Here is a 24,141-nt window from a genome sequence, read left to right on the forward strand (position 1 = left end):
ATATTTCTTTTTAATTTTTCTCTAGGATTCTAAATGTGAGGGCGGGAAATGAAAAAAAAAACAATAATAATCTAAAATATATATTTTTACTTAAATATATATATATATAATTTATAACAATTAAATAAAACCCACAAGTAAGACCAATTGGTACTTTTGGCAGTGTGGGCAGTGTGAAAAACTGAAATCCGCATTTCTATAAAAGTTGTCAGCAGAGGGAGACATAAGGTGCTTCAAGATTTTCCGGGAAACACACTGCACTGACTTTGGACTTGATAAAACACAGTGGACCAACACCAGCAGATGACATGGCTCTCCAAACCATCACTGACCATCATTAAATTTGGCATTTAATTTGGAAATCAAGAAAACAGAGTCTGGAGAAAGAGTGTAGGGGCACAAAGTATATAATTTTTTGTTCAAGGACTTTTATACGGTGGCCGAGAAAGCCCAACGCAGTGCAAATTGAAAAGCGCTGCAAAAGCACAAAACACATCCATCAAAATAACAACACAGGCGCAGCAAATAGAAAAACGCGCTGCAACTAGAAAAACGCGCTGCAAATAGAACCACAACACAACGGAAGTGAGTCACAACACAAAGGAATTTTCCCGGGGGACCTTAAAAGATGCTGTACCAGCTAAGCTGCGTCTTCAGTAACGTCTCGGACTTCACTATGTGTACAAAGGACAATAAGTGGCAAACAAGGCGTTTTGTGAAGCAGAACTTTTAATAAACATAACTTACTTTTCAGAAGCTTGTTTGCCACTTATTGTCCTTTGTATACAGCTGGTACAGCATCTTTTAAGGTCCCCCGGGAAAATTCCGTTGTGTTGTGACTCACTTCCTTTGTGTTGTGGTTCTATTTGCAGCGTTTTTCTATTTGCTGCGCCTGTGTTGTAATTTTGATGGATGTGTTTTGTGCTTTTGCAGCGCTTTTCAATTTGCACTGCGCTGGGCTTTCTCGGCCACCGTACTTTTACATGTGAAAAACAGATCTGGAAAGCTCTTACAAAACGCCTTACACAACCTAACGGCATCACCACCAGGGGGCGCTTAAACCACGCAGAGAAAAATAACTCTGTGTTTTTATTACTTTCTCATTTTCTAGGAAATTTGCCTGCCCATATTATACAGAAAAAAAAAACATTTACCTAATTGTCTCTGGATTTTATTATTTAGTTTTTCAGTTAAGCCATGAAAAAAATTATACCACAACGTTTATATCACAACTTTCTGGATTACGTCTAGTCTTTTTAATAATTGTACACTCAAAATGAGTCTAAGCATAAGCTTAACCCACAAAACTGTAATTGGTGTGTTCATTTTGGGCTGTAGTGTTCAATGGCTCCTATGGTGCAGCCTCAGCTTTTGTCCTTAAAGGCATTTTCCCCGTACATTACTATTACTTTTACACTTTAAGTAGTTCTGAAACCTGTACTTTCATACTTTTTTTTTAAATAAAAAACTTGAGTTAATTATTCAACTTCTACAGTATTTTACCGTTCTGTCGTTATAAACCCTTATATCTCTACTTCTGTCTGAGTAATGAATGTAAATACTTTTTACATATTTGTTAAAGCATGGTAAACTTTTTTTTTGTCTGACTTACGTTGGCACCACCAACACAACTTACTATGAAAAGACTATAAAATCTATTTTGAAATATAATAAAAATGTAATATAATTTTCTCTCTTAAAAAAATAATGCACAGTATTCAGGGATTCTAGTTTTGAATTTATCCTAATAGTAATCTAAGTTAGCTGTTATCCATAACTTTTATTCAAGCTGCTCATAATGCTATAATATCAGAGCAATTTCGTCTGAACTACATTTTCTAATGAACTACATTTCCCAGGGTTCCTAGCTATTAGATAAGTGGGCGTTGTGTGTGATGTAAGTGTGTGTGTTTCGCTCCTGCTCCTCATGACGGCTGGGCGGGACTCGCTATAGTGAAGGGGGAAAAGTTACACAAGCATTTCAGTTTTCTATAACACACCGTACACACACTCCACACACACTTCTCTTACACACACTCCACTCACACTTCTCCCGCCCTTCACACACTTATCCCAGTGAGTGTTTGAGCTCCTCAGAAGTTGAGAGGATCAGATTTGTGTGTGTTTTCTAAGAGAAGCTCTTCTACAGCGTGTTATCTTTCACCCGGCGTGGAGAACAGCCTCAGCGGAATGGAAGCGCGCGCGCGGTGATGTTTGGAAGGTGAAGTAAACACACAGAGAGAAGAAGCGTCGAGCGCGCGCGGGTCTGAGCGGAGGGAAACAGAACAGAAATCAGCAGCATGGAGCTGCACGCGGTGCTCCTCACCGCCGGCGCGTCCGTGGGCTTTTTCAGAGCGGCAAACTACGGCTTCAGCAAGCTCCCAGTCCCGGAGACAGCCCAGAGGAACACGTGGAAGTGGAGGAACATCTGCACCTCCTTCATTCACAGCCTCATCACCGGAGTATGGGCTGTGCTGTGGTGAGTGACCGCGTACCTGTTACCTATACAGGTGTTCCCATACCTGACTAGCCGTGGAGCACATGTGTTTAGGTCAGGCTGGGTCATTAGCAAATTATAACATAAAAAATCACTACATTGTTCATTTGAACTGGTAAATATGAGTTTTCTAATTGAGAAATGCAAATTGTTGTACTTGAACACAAGCTAAACAACACACAAACAAGTATTCTCACAAAAAAGCTGTAAAACCAAATTTATTTACCAAATTGAAACCTTTGGAATGTAATCAAGAGGAAGATGGATGATCACAAGCCATCAAACCAAGCTGAACTGCATTTTTGCAACAAGAGTGGCATAAAGTTATCCAAAAGCAGTGTGTAAGACTGGTGGAGGAGAACCTGCCAAGATGCATAGAAAACTGTGATTAAAAACCAGGGTTATTCCACCAAATATTGATTTTTTAACTCTTAAAACTTTATGAATATGAACTTGTTTTCTTTGCATTATTTGAGGTATGAAAGCTCTGCATCTTTTTTGTTATTTCAGCCATTTCTCATTTTCTGCAAATAAATGCTCTAAATAACAATATATTTATTTGGAATTTGGGAAAAATGTTGTCCATAGTTTATATAATAAAACTGCAATCTTCATTTTACTCAAACATGTACCTTTGAATAGCAAAATCAGATAAACTGATTTAGAAACTGAAGTGATCTCTTAATTTCTTCCAGAGCTGTTTCATATAATCTGTATTAATGTAAATTTGGACACACCTTAAATTCATTGCTTTTTCATTAATTTAAGACTATATGCATTGTAGACTAAGTCATTAAAACACATGGGACAATTTAACAAACAGAAAAATGTGTTAAACAAACCAGAATGTGTTATATATTTAAGATTCTTCAAAGTAGCACTTGCACCTCTTGCTTAGAAGAGACAGCTTTGCACATCTTTATGAGGTAGAGTTAACAGGGATGCCTTTCAGTTAACAGCTGTGCTGAACTTATTAAGAGTTAATTACTTGGATTTCTTGCCTCTTAATGTGTTTGAGAGCATCACTTGTACATTTTTGAAATGGTAGAGTTGGTGAATACAGTGAATAGAACTATTTGAGTAATGTTTTAATCCATATAATGGCGAGAACTACTAAGTAGTATACTAAGTATACTTAAAGAAAATGAAGGTCAGTCAATCCAGAACTTTGAAAGTATTTTGCACTCCAATACTCACACTTCCCAGCCATTAAGTAAGTGAGAGACATATTCACATTACAGTTTTAAAATAAGCTAAAAGCTGTTTTTATTCTAATACTTTAAGAACTTCTGACACCTTTTGTTTTATACTGCAACCATGACTGCAGTCACATCATTCAGGAAAACCTCACTGATGATGTGGCTAATGACTAAAGTCACTGTCTTTTCTTTCTCCTAGTTTCTACATGCATCCTCAGATGGCTGAGGATTTGATAGAGACTCACTCTGTCTTCTCCCATGCGTTGGTGTCTGTATCTATCGGTAAGTAAAACAATATACATTGTTTGCCCAGACTGTTCAGACCTCATTTTGTATTAGTCAGCTACTTTAAGGTGCACCTGTTGCTGACACAGACATTCAGTTCAACTGCACACTATTTGACATAATTGACAATGTCGCTCATACAAGTGTGTAGACTAATTGTTAATTTTTAACTGCACTGCACTACACAGTGCTGGGGAAAGACACACAATAAAAATAAAACAACAAATGGAAGGGCAAGGCTGCTCACTCACTTATTTCGTGTGTTTTGTGGATCATTATTTTAATTAATAAATGTAATATATTTTCTTAATGTGACCTAAACTGTGTGCTCAGTTTCGAAAATAAATCAGTTATGAAACCAAGAACCAAGCTGTTTCCTCTGCTGAGACACGCAGAAGCGCTGCGCTGTTTAAATAGCAATGTGTCAAAGTCGAATTGCTCCTGGCTCTTAAAGGAAATGACAAGAAAAACACTATATTATTTAATGATCTGCCCACAATCACGTGAATGATTATTCAAGAGAGTTAGTACATGGCTTTTGCGCATTTTGAGTTGTGCAAGGAGTACTTTTTGTATTTCTCACAATACCAAACACACACTGACATGCACCAAATCTAGCTGAGCATTGTGTGGTTGATGGCTCACCTATGAATCACTAAATTATGGTCTTTAGACTTCTTTCATTTGCAGAAGTACTGAGGCTTATATTTTCACATGAAGCTCCTTTCTGAATTTAAGCCTGGACTAGACTTGAGCCTGGATTTATGCTGGAGACAAGGGCTGTGTATTGGCAAGACCTTGGTGATATGCATCACGATACAGGAGTTAAGATTTAAAAAATCACAATATATTTGGATGCTGTAAGCAGGACAATATATTGTAGTTGTTTAAATAAATGTTTAGGAAGTACATCGTTATTAAAAAAACACTTTCATATTTATACAATCTGAGTAAAAGAAACTTTTTTTTTCTTTTTATGCAAAATGTGGGATCTACTAACTGTTATCTAGTGGTCAGGGTTTAAACATAAACATAAACCAAAACTAACAATTATCTGCCACAATCTTAACATGTAAGCTAGTAATTAAAAACTGATACTGAGTTTTTGAAAATCAATACAGTATTGCAAAACAAAATATTGCAATACTTTGATATGGCAATATTTTTACAACCGTAGTTAAGATGTGCACACAGACTTGTGGCAGATTTCGTAAAAGAATTCTCCCATCATTTAAATTCACGTAGATCCATAGACATCTACATTTAACTGTTGGATGTGATTGTGTTTTTCTTTTATGTCACAGTTAAGACTGAATAAATATCATCAGTTACAGAATAAATATCATCAGTTGAGTTTGGGTGGATTATTGCTTTTTTTCCTCTGGACATTGCACATGCAATTTTACAATGTCCAAAAATAATTGACTACAAGTTCACTGACTGTTATTTTAATAACAATCATAATGTTTTTCTTTCTCGAAAGATGAACAGAATAAACATCAGCAGGCAAAGATGTCACGCAAAAGTCATGGAGCTTTGCTCCAGGGAAGCATCTCTATATGCTTTATTCTGGATATGCTTTTTCCCTTTTCCAATATGGACAAATGTATTGGGGCATCTGCTCATTCATATTTCTCTGAACATCAGGGGTATTAAAAAGAGCTTGTTCTGATTTTTGCTGTCCAGGGAATTTTTTCTACTATGTTTCAGAGCGTCGCTGTGAGAATTTGATTGCATTTAGCAACAAGAAAGCGTTAGTGGTGTTGGATGATTAGTGATCTCAGACAGTCATTTCGCCAAATCATGTAGTAATCAAATGTAGTAGATTGAGCACCGTCATTCCAGAGAACCCAGTTCCATTGCTCCACAGCTCAAAGCTGGGGGCTTTATACCACTCTGGTGCCAATAGCCTCATGTTAATTAGAAAGCTGCCTTTGCATTATGGCACATCTGTGTCAGCAATGGGTACAACCTAAAGAAGCTGAATGGACTCAGCAGATGGGATGTCCAGAAACATTTGAACATATAGTGTGTATGTAGTTTTAGAACTTCTAGTTGTTCAACAATTAACCTTTTGGCAACTATGTAGTTGTGGTATTGTGCGTCCAGTATAGCACAGCCTGCAAAATTCCACAGCTATTCTAGATTCTTAGAAGAATCCCACTCTTGACGTTTGCAGAGAGGTTAGCTGTTTCTGAGGAATCAATGGGAAGCATTATGATCCGTCCCAGGCACCAGCACTAGGACTTTAAGTCATGTGACACCACAAGAATGAACCACCAAATGGACATTGCATTGTAACCTAAATCTGCCCACTGAGACATACATACAGAGCCCTATAGATGTGAAGTGTGAAGATGTCCTGGTTGTAGTGCCTTAGAGATTTGAGTTGTATTTCCAAACAAAATTATATTTAATTTTATTTATTACTCTATTACTTTGGCTGGCTCCTGTTGTCTAAAAATGTGCTCTAGAAGTAAGGTTGCGTTGATTTGATCAGTTTAGATTTACAGTGCAAAAATTGCTGACTATATTCTGACTGACTAACAGAGCACTAAGACTATCAATGCTTAATTGTATGTAGAATTGTTCAATATGACCAAATGTTTCCGCTACAATATATGTAATAATTTGGTCAGTACAACATATTTCCAATATTGATATGATTAATGTAAAAGCCACAAAAACTGCTAAGAATGCCCACAGCAATGTCCATACCTGCAACATCAAAAAAATATATTTTGCCAGTTTTTGTACTGAACCCTCTAATAAATTAAGATATGATAAGAAAATACAATTATTTTTGTATTGGAACAATTAATAGTGTTACATCAGCAAATATATAGTAAGACACACAAAAGTAGAATACAAACATTTATTAATGACAAAGATTAAAAATCCCAGAATAATATTTGCATCCGTTACACATAAACTGTGTATTGCACATCAATAAAACATTGAACATCAATAATAACTGAGCACTTTCAGACCTTTTTGGGAGAAATCAGTTTTTTTTTTTTTTTATACTATTGTAAGGTATTTTATTTTATGCACCTTTGTGAATGACAAAATCTTAATAAATAAAAGGTTTAAATAAAAAACATTACATTTTTTACAGTGTAAAAAAGTCATTATAAAGAAAGTAATAATAATTATTCCTAAAAGGGAAAATGGTCATTATGTGGTTAGACGTGGGAAGGGCTTAGCTATCTAATGAACATCAGTTAATGACACATGCTGTAAACATAAAAACTGAAATATAAAAATATGTTTATAATCAAATCACTATTATTAAAATATATCTCTAATCATATTTATTAAAAATTGTGTTCTTTAATGTATCCCCTTGCAAAATAAGCAGCTAATAATGTTTGTTATTTGGTGCAGGTGTGGAAGATATATAGATGAGATCACAGATAGGAAAGCTAACAGATATGGATGTTTGAAGCTGTTTTTTTTACTTGTTCCAAAAATCTTTAGTCAATGTATGCCTTTGTTTTCTAAATTTGCACAGGTGTTGAAAATATGTGCATTTGTGAAGATAAGAACACCGATATAGATAAGCCGTGATATAGAGATGGGGAACTGTTTGAAGAAAAAAATGACTGGTTTAACAACCTGTTATGAAGATCTTTAATTAACATTCAGTGTTAGTGTTTCAAACACTAACATTTAACATTGTACATCACAGAATCAAGTCCAATTTTCACTAATTCTACATTGACCTCTTACAAAGCGGCGGTATCTGGCAGAGAGTGTAATCTAATTGTTTCCGTCTGACTGAATCTGACTGTCTGAGTGACAGTAGTGTCCAAGGGAAGGCCCAGTATCTACTGCCATTAAAGGCATAAGGAATAAAATAGTACACAGTATCGCCTCATAGATAGGTTAAGCAGGTTTCCCACCAGTTTCCAGTTTTCTTTTTGTGAACAGCGGGATTGTAACAGTATTTCCAGAATGTGTTTATAGTAAACCCTGCTATTATGAAGAATTCTCAATAATGGATGGCATTAAAACTGAATAACCGAGTCATTTAGAAATACTGGTTATTTCATCTACGTTAATGGATGCCCCAGCAATTTTGCTTTGTCTTCCATTCGATCGTTCAGTTCAGTACTCTAACATGCCGTCTCCATGGATACCCTCATGGTGGGAGATGGATATAAATAGCCCCCTTTTGTAAATGACATCTTGGTTACAGATTATCATGGGAGTTATGCCCCTAATAACTACAATAACTACGATCTGCGACAGGCCAGTTTCTGTTAACAAATTTCTTTCATATTGCTTTATTAATTTGTTTTTTCAACCATTTATAGGATAATTCATATGTGATTTCCTTGACATGTTTTTTTAATCAGTGGAAGTACCAGTCATGAGAGCTCCTTTTTCATCCTTTCTCTTCAAGTTGTGAAATGACCTTTGGCCTGATTGGCTGCCTGTATAAAGGAGACTGGGCTGAAACATTCTAATTAAGGATGTCAAATAATAACAATAATGATAATTATAAAAAAAAAAAATAATTAATCACACAATTCACAGGGATTCTCCTTTAGGTTCAGATAGTTAAATATCAGTCTTTGCGTTGTAATGGATTCAGATTACTCCTCTTTACATTACACCAGTTACTGAAATACACCAGGAAACAAACCAGCTCAAACAAACAAACAAACAACATGTGCATGTTTGTGTAAGAGAGGCAGACAAAGATAGAGCAGCAGAAGCAGAAGAGTAAGAGAAATAAAGGGAGGAATGCATGGAGTGTTCCATATTTCAGCGTAAATAAAATGTAACCATCTATACTTCTGAACAATGTTGTTTTTTACATTGCTAAGTAAAACCATTAATGCATTACTAGGCTCAGTAAAAAGAGTGAATTACATCTGTCACAACACAGATTCCATACTTTGGTTAGATTTTCATTTAGATTCTGGTCCAATATTATCTTTCTTATCATGTTTATTTTATTAATTCTTTTTTTTTTTGGTGTTTACCATTTATAGGATACTTTATATATGACTTCCTTGACATGGTTCTCAATCAGAAGATCTACCAGTCGTGGGAGCTCCTTTTTCATCATGTGGTGGTGAGTATAGCCGTGTGAATCCTGTTCCTGAAAACAGCATCTGACTAGTTTGTTCTATTGTAGTAAAAAGCCTGGATATTTATGTCAGCCAGGGCGTGTGTTGCTTGAACTCAGTGGTGTTCCTGTTTTACTTGTCTGTCTGACAGAGTGACTAATTTTTGGCACAAGAAAGCCCCCTTGCATTGTTTCTTTAAACTGTTGAACCTGTCTGACCACCTGTCGCTCTGCAGAGAAGCTCAAGTAGTACGTCATTACTTGGGTTGGGCTGTCCAAAGGTTCTTTGCATCTAAATGAACTTCAAGCACCCCCGCCTCAATTATAGAGATAAAGGGCTCAGATGTTCTCAGGCTCTCTGACTGTGCTTCAAAGCTCAATGCACACTGAAGTTGGTATAAAGGGGTCATGTCCTACATTTTACTTGAATATAGTTTTGCCCTGAGGCTTAGTTGTAGTGTTCATTTAGTATTAAAACTGTCAGAACTAGAGAATCCATTTCCTGTAGAAACTGTCAGTATTTTGTGGTCAAAGCTGAAATGTGGGATGCCAAATTTGCTCAATAGACACCTGGTCCAAAAGCTCATCCATGGACAGACAGTACTGGTAGAGAAGAATGGACGTGTTCTTAAGTTTGATTTATATCCTCTCCTTTATTATTCCACCTGTTACTCCTCCCACGGTTTTTAAAAGATCCACAACTCTGACACCTCTATTTTTAGCTAGAATAGTGTGCTGTAATACAGCTTTTGGATATGTGCAATAAATACGTATTTTAAGCAGTTGAAAACATATATTTTTCTGTGAAAAAACAATTTCTAAATGTTTTTGCTTTCCTATGGGTAAAATTATTTAAACTTATTCATGTATTAAACTACCCCATTGGAGTGAAACGACTCCTTTGGTTCTACCACTGTGCCAGATAATATATATATATATATATATATATATATATATATATATATATATATATATATATATATATATATATATATATATATATCTGGAAAAAATAAGAGACCACTTAAAAATGATCAGTTTCTTTGATTTTACCAAAACCTCTGGAATATAATCAAGTGGAAGGTGAACCATCACAAACCATCAAACCAAGCTAAACTGCTTGAATTTTTGCACCAGGAGTGGCATAAATTATCCAAAAGCAGTGTGTAAGACTGGTGGAGGAGAACATGCCAAGATGCATAAAAACTGTGTGATTTAAAAACCAGGGTTATTCCACCAAGTATTGATTTTGTGAATATGAACTTGTTTTCTTTGCATTATTTGAGGTTCGAAAGCTCTGCATCCCATTTTATTTCATTTTTTTTGCAATTTTTCATTTTCTGAAAATAAATGCTCTAAATGCTAATATTTGTATTTGTAACTTGGGAGAAATGTAGTGTGTAGAATAAAACCAAAGTGTTCATTTTACTAAAACATAAACCTATAAATAGCAAAATTAGAGAAACTGATTCAGAAACTGACGCGGTCTCTCAATTTTTCCAGAGCTGTATACTATGGCTGCACAATATATCGTTCCAACACCATTATTGCAATGTGTGCATACGCAATAGTTACAGCCCTAATAAATACTACTACTTTCACATTATGACAGATGTGAGTGAGTTTTAATGGTGCTGCTATCTCTAAAGCTGTGGCAGGTGTATCAGCTATAATAAACAGGTGGAACAACAAAGAAGTAGATAAAAATAAATCTTAGGAGAACAATAGTGTGTTGTATTACAATCTTCCCTATGATGGCCTGCCACCCTATGCAGGGGGTCTTTATGTCTTTCACCTAAATGTTCTGGACTAGCTCCAGACCTACCACGACTTATATATGTAAATGACCTCTGCTGTGATTGGCTGCGGTGTATTGTCTCTTGTTTAAATAGGAGGTTTTGTATTATTATGTTAATACATTAAATTGAACAAAACCATGAGTCAAATAGATATCTGTACAAGTAAAGTAAACATATTTCCAGGTTGAATGAATGAAACCTTTTTTAAGCAGTGTAATCTGCTGTTGGGTAGATAGATGTAAATATGTACACGCACTCTGCACTTTATTAGGAAGACCTATTATAGCTTAGCTTCATTCCTTCACGGAAATGATTCAGTTGAAAACATTCCTTTGAGATTCTGGTCCATGTTGACATGATTGTGCCACTCAGAAGTCCTGCTCTACCACATCTCAGCACAGGTGTTTTACTGGATTCAGATCCGGTGACAGGAAAGGTTACTAAAAAAACACTACACTTACTGTTATAGTCTTGAAACCAGTTTGAGACGACACTCGCTTTACATTTACATTATCATGTATGGTTTTTAACTGACGCTTTGTTTTACATTTGACTTTTATTTGAATAATAGTAGATGGCTAGTTGAGCATAGTCCTGTAAATGGCTCAGTACAGTGAGCATACAGTAATGTTTTATGGGAGAATGACAAACATTATTAATCTAGATTGCAGTTCGTTCAGGGGAGACTCTAAGATTAACTGGAAGAAGGTTGTTTGCTCTGATCGGATTAAAATTTTAATGTTAGGCTATTTTGGCCATCAGACTAGATGCTAACTCCAAATGCTGCACATTTCCAAAAACACACCAACCCTACTGTGAAGCATGGTGGTGGCAGCATCATGCTGTGAGGATGCTTTTTTTGCAATAGAAAAAAAATAATGGTCCAATTGTATTGACCATTTGGAAAAAGCATTAAAAGTGACAACATCCAAGGTACAAATATTTTGTATATGCAGTATGAATGTGTTGGCTTGTGTCATCATAAAAATAATGAATTCAAACGGGGTTTTCCCAGTGATCTGTTTCTGCTGGACAAATTTTTCTCTTCAAAATATTGGCGTTACAGATTTTGCTACAAGCATGTTTACTGATACTCCTTTAAACACGAAATAATCTGGAAAAATAAAAAAAATAATCCCACACTGCTGACTGTGTACTGTGTGTAAGTCCACCATCAGTGCCAATACCAGTATGGGTGAAAAAAAAAGTCTTTACCCTCCTAAACAAATGGAGGCATTACTAGTGAAAGAAGTGATGGGGAAAAGGAGTTGATTAATTGGCCTTCCAAAATAGAGAGAAAATGGGATAAATTGGAAAAAAAAGAACAATTTAAAGTGATGTCATGCTACTCAGGTCTAGTTGGAGTCAGGATCTGTTTTTTAATGTTTCAATAACTGTAAAAAGAACATATTAGGCCCAGTCAGAAGCTCTGTGGTAGTTGTTGAGTTTGTGTGTGCTTTCTAGGGCTCTGTTGCATCACTGTTTCATGCTCTCTCAAAAGTAAACTATCCTTTCCTCATATTCCTCTACTAAAAACAATAGAGGACGATCTCACACGATGGAATTCTCTACCTATATCTCTTATTGGGAGAGTTGCTACTGTAAAAATGCTGATTCTACCTAAATCTACCTAATTCTACCTAAAATCAATTATTTGTTTTCATTAATCCCTAATAAACCTCCTGCTGCTTGGTTTAAGTCATTAGTCTCAAACATTTCAAAATTTTTATGGAAGAATAAAACATCGAGAATAAGTTTGAAGACAGAAGCTAAAATGCCATGGTGGTCTAGAACTACCAAACTTCTATCTCTATTTTTTAGCCAATAGATTGCAATATGTTACAAGTTGGATTAAAACAAACCCTTTAGGCAGCCCATGGCTGGACCTTGAACAAACACTCAGTGGAAAAGTGAAAATCTCTGACTTACCTTTCATTAGCTCCAGTATTAAACACTATAGCTGCTTTAAAAGCCTGAACATAAACACCACTCTGACAGCTTGGTGGGAATTTTTAAAGATAGCTAAGTCTTCACTAATACCATGTAAAAGGACACCCATTTGGAACAACCCAGATATATGTCAGAAAAAAACAGTTATTAATTTTTCACAATGGCAAGAGAAAGGAATTAAGAATTTAGAACATGTTATACAGGAGGGGACCTTTATGTCATTTGAAGATCTTATTTCAAAATACGAAATTAGCAGTAGCAAATTTCTGGAGTATCTACAATTGAAGTCCATTATACAAGCAAGATTTAATTTAAATAATCAAACATTAGAAATCCCAGTATTGATAAAAGAGTTCATGAATCTCTATACTCCTAAATTGTTATCAAAAATATATAAGTTATTATCCAAAATTAATGATTCAATATCCCTCCCAATTACAAAATGGGATCGAGATCTCTCCATGAACCCAGATAAGAACTTTTGGACACAGATATGTTTAAACAATTTCAAAATGACGAAAAGTCCAAATTTACAACTCATACAATACAAAATTCTCCATAGAACACATTAGACAGGGCATAGAATGTTCCAAATGGGCCTTAGAGAAACAAATATATGCACTAACTGTTCGGGCAATCATATTGAGAATTATATACATGCTATATGGTTTTGCATGCCTGTTCAGAGATTCTGGCAGATGATATGTGAAGACTTATCTACCTGGTTTAACTGCAATATCCCAGCTTCACCCAAACTATGCATTTTAGGTGATGTAAGTGAACTAAACATGGAAACAAATAAATTGCACATAGTTCTCACTGTCTTATGCATCGCTAAGAAAACTATCCTCATGAAGTGGAAATCAAAAAATGATTTATGCATAAATCACTATAGAAATTTACTTTTAGACCACATTAGTCTGGAAAGAATGTCTGCAACCTCAAAAAAACAATTGGCTACATTTGAATCTCTCTGGTTCCCACTGATCAGCTCCATCACATGATGGGGTGGGCGGCTGTAGTCGTGTCTCCTGGTGCGTCCGGCAGGTGGCTGGGGGGGGATCGGGGGATTCGGGTGTCTTATGGCTCTTGGACTGGGGACGGTGGCTGCCGCTTGGTGATTTCTGTGTGCGGGCCCTGGTTGTTGGTGGGGGGGGCCTGGATGTATGCTCTTGTGGTCTTGGGGTGTGGGTCTGGGGGGCCCATGGTGGTGGGTGCTGGCCCTGTCCGGTTGGCTGGGTTCCCCTGTGGCGGTCGGGGTGCGGAGTCTGGGGCCCTGGTGCCCGTGGGCGTCTGTCGCCTGTTTGGGTCCCTCCCTGCGCTGGGGAGGGTCTATGCCTCTCTTGGGCGCGCCGTCGTGGGGGGTGGTGGTTTGGTCCGTGTTGGGGTGTCTGGTTGGCATTCCGGGATTCTGGGTGCCCTCCCTGTGGGGAGGTAGGGGCGCTCAGGTGGGGAAGCGGCAGTCTCCCACTTAAGACCGGTTGGTCCTGGGCTCAGGACCACTGTGTGTGTATGAGAAAGAGTGGGATGTTTAGTGTAAATGTGTCTGTGTGTGTGTGTGTGTGTGCGTGTGTGTAATATCTGTTGTCTTTTGTATGTGGGGGTGTGTATTTATGTTGTATTGCAGTGTGGGGATGGGGGCGCAGTCTTGCAGAGCGGCGGTGTCCTGGGGCCGTAGCCGCTCTACACCCTGGACTTGCCTTCCCTGTACTGCGGTTGGGTGTATGGAACTGGGTGCCTAGTGAGCCAGCAGTAGTTGGCTCTCTTCCTCCGGGGGGTAGTCCTCTGCCCCTCGGTCCTTTCCTGGCCCTTCCCCGACTCCTACTCAGTCTAACATCGCATTACACATACAAACTCATCATACAGCTTACACACATCATATTACACATAGGGTTTTGGGGGGCAGGTGCTCCCTGCTCCTCAATTTTATTTTCGCATTTTAGACATTGAGGGCCTTTGGGGGGGCAGTGTGGTTGGGTGCTGTTATTCAGTTCTCATATTACAGCTGTCCCTCCAATTTTAATAGCACTGTAGCTTTCATTCATTCTTCTCATTATACACATTCATATCACTGCAACATGCTGGGTGGGGGGAGGAGGGGGGTCAGGTCTTCTCACACCCTGGTTTCGTGCACCCTGCCTGGGGTGTGGGTCGGGTGGTTGTTCGGGGCCGGGCTGGCTGCTTCCCTAGGTTGCCACTGGCTCGGTACTGGTGCCCGCATGCCCGCATTAGGTGTTTATGTATGTTCTGTGTGTGTGACTGGTGTGCGTGACTGCTGTGTGTGACTGGTCTGTGAGTGAATGTGCACGTGTGTGACGGATGTGTGTGTGACGGGTGTGTGAATGTGCATGTGTGCGTGAACAGTTGGTCCTGGGTTTGGGGCTGACTGAGCATGGACACCTGTGGGACATGGTTGCGTAGGGCGGGTTTTTGCCCCCCCCTACCGCTCCACGCTGCTCTCCGCCGATCGTCACTGCCGTTCCTGGGGGGGTGGGCGTCCGTGGGTCCATGGGTGCGTGGCCAGATGCCCTAATGTGGTCTCTGGCCCGCCCCCTTGGTGGCCGTGGCCTGGGGTGGCTTGGGTCCCCTTGGCGTGGCGGGGGGGGGCCTGCCGGGTGTCGGGCTGTTCCCGGGTGCTTGGGATCTCGGGGGCCGCATGCTCGGCTCGTGCAGGGGGTGCTGGCCTGCCGGGGGGGTGGGCTTGCTTCCTTTGGCTCTCTGGACTCTTGCTCTTTGCCATGGGGGCTTCGTCTGGAGTCTCCCCCGTCCTCATCTGGGGTGTGCGCATGGTTACCATCGGGATGTGTGGCCGCGGGTCTTCTGGGCTCCTAATGGGCTGTGGATGATCTGGGTCCACTGGGTTCTTCTGCCTCTGGATCGCAGGGGCATGGTGGCGGTTTCTTGCCTCCATTGTGGTAGGCATTTCATGACATAATCCGTAACACATGACATATTTTTGCAAAAAACAATAGAATAGAAGTAACTGTGCGTGTGTGTGTATGTATTTATGTGTATGTATTAATATGTATGTATATTTATGTATGTGTGTATATGTATAAGCATATGTATAGTTAGATATGTGAGTATGTGTATATATGTATGTTTGTTTATTTTATGTTTATTTTATTTTATTATTATTTGTTTTTTTGTTTGTTTGTTTTTTGTTTAGTTTTTTTTTTTTCTTTTCTTTTTCTTCTTCTTGTACCCCCCTCAGGTAACCTCACACTCCGATCCTTCCAACCCTGAACTCCCACAACTATATCCACACAAAATATATATATATATATAAAAAAAATAAAATAATAATAATAATAATAATAATAAAAAATTAAATAAATAAATAAATAAATATAAAGTATTAATTGTCCTCCGAAGAGGGGGGGTGGTGGTTGGGCCAAAAAAAAAAAAAAAAAGTAAACTATCCAGCCTCATCCTGTGTGAGTTTTTTTGTTGCTGTCTTCTCTCTTCCTGGGACCTCATTCACTGCAGTGGCGGACAGAACGTGCTGCCAGATTCTTAGCGGCTCTGTGAGAACCTCCCTCGCTTAGCGCACTTCTTGTCCCACTAGCTTAATCCATTTCCTCTGCGCTGTTTACTACATGGGGCGGGCTGTTGATATAACAAAAGCTGCTGTGCTGTGGCTGTCCCTAAAGTAAAACTGGAATGCTGTCTATCAATACATGAACACATTCTTTTCCATTGACTCATGGCTTTCTTGACAACCATTCTGACCTCACTAAAACAATGTAGTTGTCTGAGATTCTGAAGAAGTGGCTTTGTGGGTTTTTAAAGTCTCGTTCTGGAAGAGCTTGCTGTGAAGTTCATATGGATGAGTGAGTTATGAAGGCTGGCCCCTTGCCTGCACTAATTCTGACCTCTTTCTTCCTCCGGGAAAACAGGAAGTCCTGCCGCCCGGGACAGAAATAGGGAGCTAATGTATTGCTTGACCATACACTGTATATGCATGCCTGAGAACGGGAACATGCTTGTACGTTCACCAGGGTGTGGTGGAGACAAAAGTATGCAAGCACTTTTGATGCAGAGCAGAACTGTGGTGTATTACATTTGCTGGATAATTCAGATTGAATTGTTTAAAATATCCTAGATTTATGTATTATATAATTTTTAGAAATCTGGTTTCTGTCAGGTTAACATGTAGAGCTCTGCAAAAAATTAAGAGACCACTTCAGATTTTGCTGTTTATAGGTATATAAACATTGTTGTTTTATTCTGTTAAATAAGGACAAAATTTGGCATAAAGTTATCCAAAATCAGTGTGTAAGACTGGTGGAGGAGAACATCCCAAGATGCATGAAAAAAAAGTTATTCCACCAAATGTTGATTTCTGAACTCAATGAACTATAAACTCTGTGATTAACTTAATGAATATGAATTTGTTTTCTTTGCATTATTTGAGGTCTGAAAGCTCTGCATCTTTTTTGTTGTTTCAGCCATTTCTCATTTTCTGCCAATAAATACTCTAAATGACAATGTTTTTGAGACAAATGTTGTCCGTAGTTTTTACTCAAACATATACCTATAAATATGTATGTTGTCTATTGTATAAATAGTTCTAATATTAACACCGTGAGTATTAACATTGGAATTATGCCTTTGGTTTAGAAAGGGATGTAAAGAATGAGTGTTTTGGCTGATATATGTGTTCAGAAACATTTTTCAACATTTTTAAAGTTCATAGTTGTTTACTGTCACTTTAAAATCTATGCAAATTTTAAGTAGTGTGTAAATAGCCTTTTATGTTATGTGTTTGCTATGCATTTGTAGTAGGAGAACAGTAACATTACATGTTATCAACACCAGCACTAGCGTGAGTTAGACTTTGGTGAGGCCCGCTCTGGTTTCTGTACAGTCATGGCAGCTGCCTCAGTGGAATAAACGGAAAAAGAAGGAATAATTTAGTGTTCTTGTAAAAGTGCTCCGCATTTCATATATATTCCACTTGGCAGTCGTGTTTGGAATTACAGAATTTTCCAGAGGTGCTGGAGTGGAAAGAGAAAGTGTTAAGCCCAGCAGAAGTTCTGAGGGTTTAAGTATAACCAACTACAGATAATATACAGATAACATCTCCAGCAGTTTCACCATGATTAGGACTTTTAGATTAGATGTTCCGCTGAAACTAAGTTAGCTCAGGTGGTCTGAGCTCACGTTGCTGTCATCCCTCTGTCATTTAGCACAATTGAGTTTCTTAATCAATGTCAGAAGCCAAATGAATTCCGCAGAATTAGTCCTGGCCCTGCCCTGGTTTCTCAGAGATATGAAGGCACGCCCTGTGTGGTGTTCTCCCAGCGCTTGTAAAGCACAGTGAGGAGATACAGTATTAATGGTGCGTTCTTCACTGACAAACCATACACTGACGGAGCCGGCTGGTTGGCAAGGCTTCAGGAAGCCCAGTAGCCAACCACAGCACTTTCTCTCTAGTTCTGTCTCTGTGGTAAGTTTAGGCATGTTGTGTTAAACTGGGATTATTTGTTGGGCGGCTAAAGCTGGAATGAGGCTGTTGGGTAATAATGTGGCTGCTATGAATGTCTCCCAGTGTTGCTGCATGTCTCCCAGTTGTGGAGAACATTTATTTGCTGTCTGGAAAAAAATTGGATTCTTTCCATTCTGGTCTCCAGCTGTATGCATTGATTACAGCACCATGAAACAAGCAGCCATGAAACAAACTTTATAAATACATTAATGTCCCAATGGCAGGCTTACTGCTGGAGTGAACATCAAAACACAAAGACTGATGAAGATAAGATGTACACTAGCAATATATGTGCTATCTGTTATCTGAATTCATACAGATAGCCAGAGGTGGGAGAACGAAATATTAAAAATGGCACTGCCATCATTATAACGCTAGTCACACTATGTTTTTGTGAGTAAATCAAGGGTATAATCAGTACTTAAAGAATCTTGAACACATGTAGGCTGAAATATGTTTAATAAAGTTCACAGTGATACTTAAAACAGTAGTATGGCTATTGTAGATCAGGGGTGTCCAAACTACGGCCCGTGGGCCATTTGCGGCCCGTTTCCTTTTTTGAAGTGGCCTGCAAGATATTTTAGAAATAAAATGAAAGTTGGCCCGCTGTTAAGCAGGTTTTTTATAATGTGAGATTAAAAGTTTAAACGCTAGGTGTCAGAAAACGGGCCAAAGAGTCTAAAAGCTGCGAGAATGCTCAGTTGTAGCGCAGAAACGGGCCAAAGAGCCTAACAATACAGATTCAAATTCAAATCAGGCATGTTGGAAAATTACTATTTTTTAACTGAGTTCAGAGGGAAGTGTGTTTGTTTAATTTGTCAAGAAGCAGTTGCCTAATTAGGAGTATATGAGTATAATATTAAGAGACATTATGAAATGAAACATCAATTTGAAAATTACAGTTTAAACAACATTGTCAAAGATAGAAAAAGGTAGTAAGTCAAGTAAAATGGTGTGTAAATGATAGTAATCAAGAACATGTATTATTATAAGTAGTATTTTTGATTGTTTGTTTTATTAAACAGTCTGTGGCTTGTGACAGCACATTTTTTTCTCCTTCTGGCACCCAAGAAAAAAAGTTTGGACACCCCTTTTGTAGATATTTTGAAATACTGTCATTGCATTATATTCTAACAAGAAGCAGTTTAACCAGAGATTTTGTAGATAAGTGGTGCAGGGCTTGTGAACATTTTGACACTGTGCTTTATTTCTTTATTTAATGTTCGTAGAGCTCTTTTAGTGTGTGATCTTTCCATATTCTATTTGCCAAACATTTGAAAAGCTTAAATTTTCTTTCATTTTGACAGAAAACACAATTATTGCTGAATAATTCCCCCAACACTTTTATGCTACGTATACACAAAACAGCAATAGTATTAGTATAATGACCGGTTGTGAAAACATTGATTATCTTCATGCACAGTAGTATATCATCACTGTGTAATTAAAAACATGTATCTTCAAAACAGCAACGTTACAGAAAAGAGAAAATAACTTTTTTTAACTTTCAATGAAAGTCAATGTAAAAACAGTTTATTTTAATTAATTTTAAACAATTTTAACACCGTGTAAGGGACAGTGTGTGTGTGTTCAAAGTAAACATCGTCAAAAATGGAAATACTTGTTTTTCACTTAAGTTTTCAATGAAAAACAATCAAGTCAGGATCTGACAGGTGGTGGTGGTACTAATGTAATGACTAAGGGGTGTTTATTCAAATAGTGAGAGTAACTGGATAAACTGCTGAGAAACAAGTAGCTGTTTAAAGATCAGTCCAGTACAATTACATTTTCAACTTTTCAGACAATATATAGACATGACCTAAATGCATTATTATGGTATTATATTTTAAATTCACTATTTTTGTGTAGCTTAACATGTTTTAAATGTTTTAAAGTGACATTATTATTTATCACAATTATTGTAGGTCAGTATATCATCTACCCATTAACTGTTGTTAATGGGTAGATGATTAATTGTTGATTAATTGTTGTTAATTGTTTTTAATGCATTTTAACTTTTTTCCAAGTTTAGTAAAACCGTACATTGTCATATATTGCCTGTTACATAGAAGTTTATTATGTATCGTAAATACATCTTCACATAGCATAATGTTATCTCTGTTCTGTATTGCCTCCTTTTAGATATACTGTTACTGTGCCAAATTCCTCTAGGTATGTAATGCACTTAATCAGTAACTTTGAGGAAGTGTTTCACAGATTTGATTGTAATAAACCTCCTTTGCTTATCAGGTCATCCCTGCATTATCAGCTCCAATGTGAGAACAATTCTGCAAAGTGCAAATGCAAATAGTAGTACAGAGGTTACTGCTAGGCCAAAACCCACAGGGATTGGAAGTAGCAGAAGAATGAGCAGAAGGAGCAGAAATGTGTGTGAGTTAGGATGCTGTACTTGGCTGAGGCTGGAGTGTATTTCTGTCTTTTTCTTGTTTTGAGATGGAGCCTTTTTTTAAAGTGTGCCCTTTTCAGAAAGAAGCAGTGACATATGCTCTCCACATGTTCCCACTTCAGGGAGTGCATGAAGGAAAGACCCCAGCGAAAACAGTCCTCCCACTCTACCCTTCCCCCAATCTCTCCATCCTCATTCTCCATTCCCTCGCTCTGCTGTAGATCCCTCCCCGAGATTTGGAGAAACCTCTTCCATGCGCCTCCCCTGCACACCCACGCACACTTTCACTAATCCCTCCAGAACAACAAGTGGTCTGTGCCAAAACAGCCCAGACAGACTTAAGTACTTCAGTAATTAAGACTTTTCTTTGCAAGCAGAACAAAATTAGACATTTGTGTGTTTGATTTTAAACACAGTCTGAAGCTGCTTGGTAATTTTTTTCTTATATAAAGTCAAAAAGTGAACGTCTGCACTGTAATTTGCAAGAGATCAGATCAGATTTGCATGTCTGAACTATGGCTATGGACAATGATATTGGATAAAAATTGCTTTGTGATATATATTGCGATATAAGTTAAATTACACAACAGGCATTAAAGGAAAAATCCAGTGTAAAATAAACTTTTGGTGTAGTAAAACATCATAAAAAGTACTTACCTTTAATGAATAGCCCGCCTCAGTTCTCCCACAGCGTTCTGAGATCCACACATTTTTACAGTTTGTCCAAACACCCTTCAGGCTGGGTGACACAGGGCATATTTTGCCCCAATAAATCGTTTTTTCCACCGTTATCCAGGATCAAAGTAGCTCCACACCTCATTGGTAGAATCCGGAGAGCCCTGACATTTAAAACGAGGAATTAATAACTTAAAAATTGCACAAGAAGCTTAAAAAAACACTGTTTACATCTCATAATGCTAGCTTGTAAAAAGCTATGTATCTGGGATTAGTTAAAGTTCCACCTAGCACCTTTAGAATTGCAAACTGTGGAAACTCAAAGCCACTGGATTTACAGTGGAAAATTACAGTTAAATTTAGCCACTGTGACATCACTCCATCTCTGAAGCCCAACACATTTTTTTCCATCAAACACGACCAAAAACCAAACTTTAAACTTGTATGGTGCTTATGATGTGGTTCGTGATTGTGTTTGTGAGCCTGCAGAATGTTTCCTCAGTTTCACACTGGTTCATTTGGCTTGGCAGTTCTTACTCAGGAACAGGCTGCCAACATTAAACTGCTGGTGTTTGTTGGAAAATGTTGGGTCAGTTGGCCTTGGCCTTCAGAATTCCCAACTCTATAACCAGAAAGAAGCTGGCTAAAGAGGAACTCAGAACTTTGAGAAAGCCTCCAAGTGGCTCATGCTGTGAAAACACTTCATCCAGTGAGGAGGTACATTGTACTTTTTGCTGCTCGTCCTCCATAATGAGAAAACAGCCAATCAAAAGTGCCCCTTAGCCACTCATATCATTAATAGTGCATGGCAGTGTCCCATCTTTGTTGCCAAGCGACAGTTCTGGCAAATCGGTCACGTGGCAGAATGGAAAGAGGATGTGGTGAAAAAAAGCCTGTGGAGTTTTATTCATTTTAGGTATTAGATTTACAGGATTTAATGATATGATATCTTCTTAAAAGAAAAATGGTATGTGTGATTGACCAGCTGACCAGCTGGTGGATTTGTCAGTGAAGTAACGATTCAAGAATTTTAGGCTCCGTCCACATGATGTACAACAGCATCCACATGATACACAACAACACTGAAATTCTCTTTTTTTGTGTGTTGTCGTGTATATTTCTCTATTTAAAATTAGAATGTGGAAGTGACTTGCATAATACACTGCATAGGAGTAATGTGTGAATTAGGATTAAACCTAAAGTCTGTTGCCTCATAGAAATCTAGCATTTTCATGCAAACATTATCAGCTTTTTTTGGAGAGAAATACACAGAGGTAAAAGTCCAGACACAAAGAGAAGGGGCCTTACTGTCTAAAATGAAAACTAAAGTTGAAGTATACATTAAAAATACATTTAAAAAAAACTAAAGTATACATTAAAAATGAACCAAGCCATACTGTATGAATATTTTAAATAATAATTGACAAAAGGCTTAGATACAGTTAGCCTCTTAAGCTTCACCTAAGTGCTAGCCTTTCATGACTTGTTTTCCTCTGCAACTTTTTAAGCTTTCCAAATAATTCTGAATATTCAGTAAAGAGATTGATGGGCTGTCTTGGAGGCCTCTTGATTTCTAGGAACTAAGATTTTGTCAATTAAATTTATAAACTTTGCTTTGGTAAATGACTTGGTAAATGTGTCAGGATTTTTTAAATGTATTCTATTTGCAGATGATACCACTTTTTTTTGTTTAGGTAAAGATATAGAACGAATGTTGGATATTATACAGATAGAATTTGTGAAAATACAAACTTGGTTTCAGCTTAATAAATTATCATTAAATCTGGATAAAACAAACTATATGATATTCAGTAATAGAAAGAAAACTACCGTATTTTTCGGACTATAAGGCGCACTTAAAAACGTTTAATTTTCACAAAAATTGACAGTGCGTCTTATAATACGGTGCGCCTTTTGTATGGATTTTACTCGTCAGGTTGTAAGGAGCAGTAAACACACACTCCGTGCAGCGTTATAGAGAGTTTCAGTGCTATACAGAGTCCAGAGCCGTGCAGCTCCGAGGCTGAGCAGCAATAGCATTAGCTAGATGCTAACCGCTAAGCTAGCTAGCTTATTCACTGAGATCAGTATTATCTAAATTTTACTCGTCAGGTTGTAAGGAGCAGTAAACACACACTCCGTGCAGCGTTATACAGAGTTTCAGTGCTATAAAGAGTCCAGAGCCGTGCAGCTCCGAGGCTGGAGCAGCAAATAGCATTAGCTAGCTTATTCACTGTTCAGAGATCAGTATTATCTAAATTTTACCCGTCAGGTGTAAGGAGCAGTAAACACACACTCCGTGCAGAGCCGTGCCGCTCCGAGGCTGGAGCAGCAATAGCATTAGCTAGATGCTAACCGCTTAGCTAGCTAGCTTTTTCACTGTTCAGAGATCAGTATTTTCTAAATTTAGCACTTTTACTACTGCTGGAGCAGTATTATTAGAGTTAGATGCTAATCGCTAAGCGTTCACCGTTCAGAGGTGAGTTATCGGCCTGTAAGTCTGTGCTGCTTTGCCTGGCTAGCATTAGCTAGATGCTAAGCGCTAACTCTCTCAGAGGTGAGTTTTATCAGCCTGTAATCTGCTTGTTTACCGTGTTAAAACAAGCTACGGGGGACGAATCGCTAGCTAATATCTCACTGTCTTACCAGAACACGCAGGATTACTCAGTGTAACGCTGTCGTTTAAGTTTGGGTTAACTTTACTAGTTTAGGGGACTAGCTAGCGTGCTAGCGGATAGCTATGCTAACGCTGGTGCAG

At 38.0% G+C, this 24,141-nt stretch overlaps 1 protein-coding gene across 1 annotated transcript in view; it reads left to right on the forward strand.

Annotated features, from left to right (window-relative positions):
* The first annotated feature begins 1,929 nt into the window (after positions 1 to 1,929).
* tlcd2 (TLC domain containing 2) overlaps positions 1,930 to 24,141 on the forward strand; it is a 42,485-nt gene continuing 20,273 nt past the window's right edge. The window contains exons 1-3 of the mRNA XM_007245910.4: positions 1,930 to 2,479; positions 3,896 to 3,978; positions 8,985 to 9,067. Of these exons, the coding sequence (XP_007245972.2) occupies positions 2,301 to 2,479; positions 3,896 to 3,978; positions 8,985 to 9,067 (345 nt within the window). The 5' untranslated portion in view covers positions 1,930 to 2,300. The remainder of the gene's footprint in view (positions 2,480 to 3,895; positions 3,979 to 8,984; positions 9,068 to 24,141) is intronic.

Source organism: Astyanax mexicanus, chromosome 18, assembly GCF_023375975.1.
Source record: "Astyanax mexicanus isolate ESR-SI-001 chromosome 18, AstMex3_surface, whole genome shotgun sequence".
Taxonomy (NCBI): domain Eukaryota; kingdom Metazoa; phylum Chordata; class Actinopteri; order Characiformes; family Acestrorhamphidae; genus Astyanax; species Astyanax mexicanus.